Source organism: Elaeis guineensis, chromosome 2, assembly GCF_000442705.2.
Source record: "Elaeis guineensis isolate ETL-2024a chromosome 2, EG11, whole genome shotgun sequence".
NCBI classification, from domain to species: domain Eukaryota; kingdom Viridiplantae; phylum Streptophyta; class Magnoliopsida; order Arecales; family Arecaceae; genus Elaeis; species Elaeis guineensis.
The window spans coordinates 809,098-818,554 of NC_025994.2; the positions used below are offsets into that span (position 1 = coordinate 809,098).

Genomic DNA, 9,457 nt, shown 5'->3' on the forward strand with positions numbered 1-9,457 from the left:
AAATGAGGCAGGTAGAGCTTTATCCAATGGTCAAGCCTTTGTCTCAACCCAATCGACTGATAGCAACATCATCTTCATAACTTCCTGAGCGAACTGTTGACTATGGAAGGTCGAGTTGTTCCTCCGAAACCTCCTCGCAATAGGGATTAACTCCTCCTCAGACACTAATAAGGAAGGTCCTGCCTCCTGCTAGACTATGAAAGTCAGGGCCATGGGAAAAATCAAAAATGACCTTGATCGGACCGGCAATGAGGACCAAGAAAGAGGTAAAGGAGACTCCTCCTAAACCACTTTCATAATGGGGGAAGAGCTACCCTTAGGGGTATTGCAACAACAACCCCCTATGTGTCACCTGTGCTGAAAGTCCTGATCGACCCAGAGACAATAGATGGGGCCGAGGCCAAAGAAGTCATTGTAGGCCTTATCCTCTTTGGAGTGCCTCCCTCTGAGGTGGAGCTCGGCCTCCTCTTCCTAAAGGACAATTTAATCTCTATGGGTGCAGGCCTCATCGCTGCAAAATCGATGACGATAGGATAATGTCAAAGTAGCCAAATGAGGATCGAGCCGCTAATGAAATAAAAATAATGGACTCAGACATACCCTGAAGAAGAGCTAGACTGAAGCCGACATCATAGAGCATTTACTTAGACATGAGATCGCTCAACTTCAGCACCTTTACATAGAGCAATCTGTGAAAATCTTCTCTATCTCTAGAGAGGACTGATTTCTCCTTGTTCGAAAAAAGCTTGGGTCCACTCCAAACCCAGTTAAAGCCCCAAGATAGATCAAAGGAAACAAAGAAAAACTTACACCCTTAGCGAGGACTAAAGTACCACCATCCTTTATCACAAGTGTGCTTCTTCAGGGTGAACAACACCATGAAGAGGAAAGTTCTCGGAGGGGTGCCGACCCAACCACAAAGAATGACAAAGATGGAAATGAAACGAATAGAGTTTGAAGTGACCTGTGCCAAAAGAATCTTGTAATAATCAAAGAGGTTGGAAGCAAAGGAGTGGAAGGGCAATCGAAGACCTGCTTGGAGAATCTCCTCGTACAAGATGACTCGACCTTCTAGAGCCAAAGATACACGACCGTCCTAATATGAAATTTTGGGTCGAAAATCGGTCGAAATGGGATACTGACATTGCGATCCTTGGATGTTAGCCTCAGTAATAGATGGCTTCTCTCCCCAGGGCCTAAAAGAATTTTGGCACCTTGATGAAGAAGCACCTGTGGTAGTGGTTTGGGGTCTCGCCTCGAACCTGGACTAGGGAGGAGGCGACTGAGAGCCCCGATCACCTTGACTTTCTCCTTATTTTTTCTATTGGAATACATTACAAGAAGAAGACCGAAAAAGAGAAGGAAGACAAACTAACACAGAGGTGAGGACAAGAAAATGAATTAGAAGGTGGGACCCTAGATAGGATAAGCTCTCTAGAGAACCAAAACACTCACCAGAGTCAGAGAAAGAAGCAAAACACACAGCAGCATGATTGATGTGTGGAAGACAACTGGCAATCCGAAAAATAGGGATGATCAGGGGCAGGCCCATTTAAACTATGCTCCAACGATCTTGATCAAAGTTCCGACCCGTAGGATTTTTGCCAGGTGTCTCCAATCAAAGTGTCTAACCTTGCAACTCTTTGATGCAACACCATCCAGATTCAACTACACTAACAAATCTGCGTGAAACAACATCGAGTCAATCAACCTTCGACAAATGGCACCAAATAGTTAGCGAATCTGTAAATGCCAAAAAGCAATTTTCGAAGCCAACATGATAATTTATCTCAAGCTGCCCATTCCTCATAAATGCTTCAAGATTCATGAAGCATCGAATCTTCAAAACATTCAAGGTGCGATTCCCAAAGTGACTTGTCAAATCAGAATCGAGCTCTATGAAGCAATGCAATGGTGCACCTGGAAGTCAATCAACTCGGATTCACCAACTCGGACAAGCTTTGAGCATTTTTTTCGAAGACTACTTCCTCCATCCGAAGTGACCACTTTGGACTCAAAAATGGAGAACAAGTATTATAGAGTCATACCACCTCAGCCGATGTCCTCGTGGCTCATCTACAGAAATCTCAGGCTAGTGGAGACATCGACGTGAACTGTGATGGTGTGCACCATCGAACCCGTCATGGAGCACCATGATGGAATGATCTCAATGGCTTTCTTTCGACCCTCAGATCGAAGTGCCATCGACCTCTAGATCGACATCTCATTGATGATAGGAATAGAGTCCCCCCACAAACATCGATTTGGGCTCCCACCGACCTCCAGATCGATATCTCACTGACCATAAAAGACAAGGTCCCACGATCTATCTTGAGGTAGATCTGATCGGGATGGCACTTAAGCTATAGGCTGATCTTAGTCCATCGATTTGTCACACTACATGGGCAATCAATTGGAATCTTCCGATAAACTTTCGAATATGGCCACGTCATGTAACAAATATCCATGACTAAGAACCTAGTTAGTTGATAGACTTCCTATTTTTACAACCTATCGATCCAGGTATAACGTACTCTGGCATCATCTCTATATAAAGGAAACAGGGGGATCTCGAAGAAGGTAAGCTCACACTTGCACATGGATAATGCTGTGTCATTTCAAGCATGCTTTTTCTCTCTCTATTGTGTACAAAGCTTCGATTGACTTTAGCATCGAAGGTTCTTTCATCTGAGCACCCCTCTTCAATACGAATGAACTTTTGTAGGTCTTCCGCAGCGTCTTGGAGGCCCAAACTGATGCACCTCCATCACCATATCAGCTTTGATGCAATAGAAAGTGACATGGCTAGACTTGAAGGTGTAGTAGATGGGATCAATGAGATAATGATCACGGACGTGGAGAAGTTGTGATTGAAGGTAGTGCGGATAGAAACGACTATAACATATCCAGAAGGCAAGGGAAGCGAGAGTGAGGTAGCACGATTTGATCGAAGATAAGGATGTGGCGATGCAGTCAAAATTTGATCGAAGATGAAGATGTGGCGATGCAGTCAAAATATGATCAAAGATGAGGAATCGGGAAACAAGGAGGGAGGAAAAAATGGGAGTGACCGACGGTGGAGTGAAGGAAAAAGATTTAGGCCTTTTGGATTTTATGGTTGGACCAAACTGTTTAAATTTAACTTAAATGACGGTGGTAGCTGAATCTTTTGATAAATCTCTCTGGCACCTATAGATCAAATGGCGGTGGTATTTGAATGGCCCAAAATGGGTCTTGACTTGGTTATCTTTTTGATGGTGCTATGTTCGCCTGCCAATATGGCTGCGACAACAGCAGCCATCCTTCGGCCTTATCACGCCGAGTAGAGGCATCAATCATAGCTAGCACTTAGTGGTGGTGCTAGTGGTGGTAGCTAGTGGTCACATTCATGTAAAATTATTAGAGCTAACAATTCGTATTCATAGATCATAAATGGATTGTGTCGATTTAGAAGTATAACACAGATTAGTTCAATTCGAATACGATCCATTTAATTAAATGAACCGATCTGTGGAACACGAATACGATACAAATATACATAGATTGATACGACACGATCCATCTGACATGATTAATAATCATGTTGACGGGTCAAACGAATATACGGCTCATCTATTGATCCATATAATTATTTGACTTATTTATAAAATTTAATTAAAAAAATAAAAATTTAATCAAAAAATTAAAATAATATAAAAATAATTTAGTTATCTACTATGCTAATTCACACCTTTAAATTTTATCATTGTTTGTTTTATGTTAAGGTTATAATTTTTTAATTTTTTAATTTATTCTCAAATAATTTTAAAATAAACGTGTTAAATATGTTTAAGCATGTTGTGTAATTCATTAAACTGTTTTAATTTATTTAATTAAACAGATCAAAATGAATTATATGGATCAATTCACTTTAGATATGAATTTACTGTATCATAAATAAATTAATTTATTTATAATTTGAATCTATTTATTTTAGATTTAAATTTTTTTAAATACATATCATATGTATCTGTATCACTAAATTGTTTTGAAAATTAACGGTTTTAAAAAATTATTGTACGTATCAAATACAAGTGAATCAGAATAAATCTTGAAGTATATATACAATATACAGCGCATAATTAAAAATTGGTGAAATGCATGGAGTAGCGTGGCATGTCATCGATCATGAGATTAGACGCGAGCCAATTGCACCTGATACATGGAGGCCACATTCAGAAGCGTAATCAGAAACGGAGGTTGCGTTTTGCCACGGGTCAGCAAAGCGCCGCCTCCAACAATCGCATAGCATCCGTCCCGACCACCTCCCAGCCCCACCCGGTGAACTTGCGTTCTTGTCCGTACTTAAACATTTAGAAACGAAAGCCGAAAGAAGCTTCCTAAAGACGACAGCCGCACCCAACCAACCCCATGCATCCATCATATTTCCCAGCTAATTCCATCTCGACTAGTACTCCAGGTCATTTATTACCTTGTGTTTCGAGCTAACCAGCCCTCCACTAAAATCCCCTCATCTTCTTAAATTTTCTCGTGACGCCCAGAGGAGAGAAAGCTGTCCCTTTTCTCCCATCCATGGTGTCGCTTGAGGACTCCCAGATCCCTCCTTTATCGTCGCAGAACCCCTGCTCCCCGTCCAGAATCCAGAGGTCCCATGGCCGTTCCATGCGAACTATCCGCTCTAATCTCTATCACACCGACAGCCGGAACCCCTCCCCGAAACCAGGTAATTCAACTGCTGTCTCCGAAAACTTAACCGACTCCGTCGTCGACTTCCGGCTCCGGGAGCTGGCCGTCGGATACTCCGCCGCCAAGCCCGTCTCCTCCATGGCCTCCGCCGACGCGGCCGATCTCCTCGACCTCTCTCACGACTTCTCCGACTTCTCCAGCTTCGACTCCGACATCTCCGGCGAGCTTCACCGCCTGGCGGTGGCTCACTCGTTCCAGCCGCTCTCTACCCCCGGGAGTCCCGCCTATGACGGCGACGGCGAGGATCTGCTGGATCTGGGGCTCGGGTTCTGGGCCGAGAGCCTCGTGTCCTCTTCGGAGATACTGGAGAACGCGTCGCCGGAGAGCCTGGAGCCAGTGATCGCCGCCTGCGTGGAGTGCTTGAAATCCTCCTCGGCGTCGATCGAGACGAAGCGGGACGCGGCGGCGAAGGTCCGCCTCCTGGCGCGGCACCGATCGGACTTCCGGACTTTGATCGGGTCCACGGGGGCGATCCCGGCGCTGGTCCCCCTCCTCCGTAGCGCCGACTCGGCGGCGCAGGAGAACGCGGCCACCGCCCTGTTCAACCTCTCGCTGGAGGACTCGAACCGGTTGGCTATCGCGGGGGCGGGCGCGGTGAAGCCGCTAGTGTACGCCCTGCGGACGGGGACGGTGGCGGCGAAGCAGAACGCGGCATGCGCGATATTGAGGTTGTCTATGGCGGAGGAGAACCGGGCTGGCATTGGGGCGAGCGGGGCAATCCCGGCTCTGGTGGCGCTGCTGCGCGGGGGAACGAGCCGGGGGAAGAAGGACGCGCTGACGGCGCTGTACAAGCTGTGCTCCGGGGAGCGGCGGAACAAGGAGCGGGCGGTGGAGGCAGGTGCGGCGGCGCCGCTGGTGGCGCTGGTGGCGGAGCGTGGCGGGGGGACGGCGGAGAAGGCGGTGGTGGTGCTGGGGAGCCTGGCGGAGGTGGCGGAGGGAAGGGAGGCGATCGTGGGTGAAGGGGGAATCGTTGCGCTGGTGGAGGCGATGGAGGAGGGTTCGGCCAGGGGGAAGGAGCTGGCGCTCGCCGCGCTCCTCCAGCTGTGCTCCGATAGCGCACGTAACCGGAACCTATTGCTTCGGGAAGGCGTCATTCCGCCGCTCGTCGCCCTTTCCCAGTCCGGCTCCGCCCGGGCGAAGCGCAAGGTCCGTTTCGGTAACCCCACGACCCAAAAAAAAAAAAAAAAAAAAAAAAAAAAAAAAAAAAAAGAAAAAAAAAAAAAAACTGCTCTTGCGACTTCTCTATTTATAACGACCGTCATAACACCGTTTATGCTTCCGTTGTTATATATAATAGCGTTATTTCGGAAAAAACAAAATTGGCGTTATCCTGATGTAATGGCAATAATTAAAAAGTAAGCAAAGATGACGATGGTTACATAAAGAAAAAAAAATATATATATTTTTCTACATGACAGCTGTAAAGATGTGTGCTCACGCGAGGGATGTCTGTATGTGCGTACGCAGGCGGAGGCGCTTCTGGGGTATTTGCGAGAGGAGCGGCAGGGCGGCGCTACATAGGGTATGGCCAGGTGAACTGGATTTTTACCTTCTCTATTTATAACGACCGTCATAACACCGTTTATGCTTCCGTTATTATATATAATAGCGTTATTTCGGAAAAAACAAAATTGGCGTTATCCTGATGTAATGGCAATAATTAAAAAGTAAGCAAAGATGATGATGGTTGCATAAAGAAAAAAAAAAAAAGATATTTTTCTGCATGACAGCTGTAAAGATGTGTGCTCACACGAGGGATGTCTCTATGTGCGGACGCCGGCGGAGGCGCTTCTGGGGTATTTGCGAGAGGAGCGGCAGGGCGGCGCTACATAGGGTATGGCCAGGTGAACAGGATTTTTACCTTCGTTTTCCTCTCACGCTGATCCCGTCGATTACGTACGTAGATCTGCTGGCTGCCAGAGAGCAAAAGTATATGGGTTTGCTCGTGAACAAACAAGAATGTAGTTATATAGTGGCGTGAAGGCTTGTATGCCGGACAAACTGGTTTATACTACTTTTGCTATCTGGGTTGCAGAGATGGCTCTTGATTACTTGGTACCCGGGCAGGGTATAGTCCGGAAGATGAGATGTTATGCAAGCATATACGTTTTTTTGAGTTCGATAATGCACATCGATCTTTTGGTGCTCTTTATGTACTGGGAATGTAATTGTAAAACCTGTGCTGAAACAGTTTCTGTTTATACCTCTATATATTCTGATGTATATCAAACCTGTTATAACCCAAAAGTTTACATGTATGTATATAAAAAATGTTGGGGTTGGGAAATAGAGATTTTGCTGAAATCATTAGTGGCGACATTTTATCATGCCTACAGCAAGTCATTTATAGTTAGAGGATGAATTGGTGTAGATGCAATCGGAAGTGATTTCTGATTATGTGGTTGATCATTTGGAAAATGAAATATGTGGATCCAGATCTTTCTAAACTCAAAAAGGATTTTGTTTAAGTTTTCAACCAAGTTGTGATCATGATTTTGTTGTTAAAGTATACCATATATAGGGCATGGATCCTTTGCAAGCCGGGATAGGATCTAGATGTAAAGCTACAAAATAACCTTTTCAATTCACTGCTGCCGTGCTGTGCCGTCTATCACACAATAGACGGCTGTATATAATCGTGCATGCATGCATCATTCATCATGCTATGGATGGTGCATGCAATGCACCGCACCGTATGGTGCAATGCAAAGGATCCGCATGCCCATATATAATGGTTACTTGGAGAAAAACAAATATTGGCTTCTCTTAGCTCGTTAGGGTGATTTGAAGTAGTGGGCGAACCAAGGCAAACCACTATTACCTACATGGTTGTTTCATCATTTTGAGAGAATAATCAAATCTGATGATTGCATCTGGGTCTGGTGGCCGGCTCTCTTGACTTGTAAAGGTCAAGAAATAATTAATTTGACTCCTTAACAACTTAATCGTTTAATTATTTGCTTTCAGATGTTCTCTAACATCATCTCTCTGAAAAATTCATCCTTTAAGACTGGTAGGTTGGGTTCAGGTTGATTTCCTTGGTTTGGTCATGTATCATAAGTATTCAACGTGGATAGACGTATGAGTACTTGTCTTGGTACATTCATTAGCATATTGTACACGCACAAGCATTCCATCATCAAGGTCCTCGCTTCCAATGTTGGCAGTCTCCAAGTTTGCATGGAATGGTAAGCAACTTCTTGTTGGCTTTCTTCTATTTGCTGTTGGTCCATATGGTGGTTGTTCAGGTGCACAATGGAAACCAATCTGAAAATTAGAAAGTCAAAACATGTGGGAAGGCAATCATTGAAGGCATGCGGAGCTATATCTTTAAGTCAGTAATCACAAATTAAGTGCAGGGACAACACATACATAAACATTGGATCCGAGGTGTGCATCCATTATTGGATCATCCATCATCCAAATCTCAAGATGCACCGAACTCCATCATTCGTACTCCTGCACAGATTGAAAAGCAGATAGCGGATGATCAAAAAACAGTAGATTGGGACGAACAAAAGTGAATATTTTTCTTTTTCGTGCAAAATATCCACCACCTTAGCTACAAACATATGCAAACCAAAGCATGTTTTTGGGCCCGTCCACATGACGCAAGGGTATCCACAAATCTGATTTCCAGCATATAATATAATTTTTAGGGTATACACTACACTAACCTAGAAATTTATTTTTAAATAATATTGTGCACAAAGTAAAAGTATATAGTATTATTTAAAAAATGAATTTTAAGGCTAGCGTATGATTTCCTCCGACACAAACATGATCGTTGGCCTTTCTTTACAATATTTAGTTGCTAGCCAGGATTTTTTTACCATTTCATGTCAGTTAATTCCTTCCACCATTGCCTGTGCCTGCCGCTGTCTGCTCTATCCAGCACCAGAATGAGTGGTCAATGTTTTAAAACCTCCCAAGGGATCAAGGCAGACATTCAAACTGACAGCCCAGGACGTCACACATTTAGCGAAATGCCACATCGAGACAATATTATTTTATTTTATTACAGGATCATCCAAGTATGCACGCTTTCCTCGATTCAAATATAGATTACGAGTAATGATGCCAGGCTGGCGCAGCAGCTTGCGCTGGCAAGAAGGTTCGGCAGGTAGTACCCCAGCCTCTGGTGCCTTCCGTCCACCGAAAGTGATAAAAGCGAAACTGAAGTGAACAGTTTGCAGATGTTGCAGGTCTACGTTGACAGCTAGACGAGTGCTCGGATGTGCGGGACGTCACGCAAGCGTCCACATCAGGAATCGGACCAACATCACTGAACATTAACTAATCTGGTTATCGCGTAAAGTTATACTGAGAGCCGAAGTCTATTCCCAAAATTTATTCTCGTAGCGTCGCCGGACTTCTGAACAACAAAAATTGTATGTTATGGGCGCTGTACAAAATAAATAAATATATATTATAAAAAAAAATTAATTTTATTTTGAACCTATAATTAGATCATCAAATTTTTAAATAATTTTAATTCAAATTTTATTGGAGAATCCCTCACGACTGCAAAATATGGATTCCTGCTCAAGATCGCAACGTCGATGGTGATGTTAATACCAGGAGAAAGGATAAAGAAATAAGTACAAAACATAACTAAATAACATGAATCGGTTCAAGACTTATTTTCACGGGGCATATAACTTCACTATGAGAGAAATCTACAAAAAGGCACATACTCTCAACTCTCATA

The 9,457-nt window shown here is 44.0% G+C and overlaps 1 protein-coding gene across 2 annotated transcripts; it reads left to right on the plus strand.

Moving 5' to 3' along the window:
• Positions 1-4,444: 4,444 nt before the first annotated feature.
• On the plus strand, positions 4,445-7,033 carry LOC105034321 (U-box domain-containing protein 4). Of its 2 annotated transcripts, none has more exons than XM_010909451.4 (3): positions 4,445-5,892; positions 6,214-6,277; positions 6,525-7,033. In XM_010909451.4, the coding sequence occupies exons 1-2, from the start codon at positions 4,573-4,575 to the stop codon at positions 6,265-6,267; spliced, it is 1,374 nt and encodes a 457-aa protein (XP_010907753.1). In that variant the 5' UTR covers positions 4,445-4,572; the 3' UTR covers positions 6,268-6,277; positions 6,525-7,033. The 2 variants fall into 2 exon arrangements, with proteins under 2 accessions (XP_010907753.1, XP_010907743.1); XM_010909441.4 differs by having other exon boundaries at positions 6,214-6,267.
• The last annotated feature ends 2,424 nt before the right edge of the window (positions 7,034-9,457 follow it).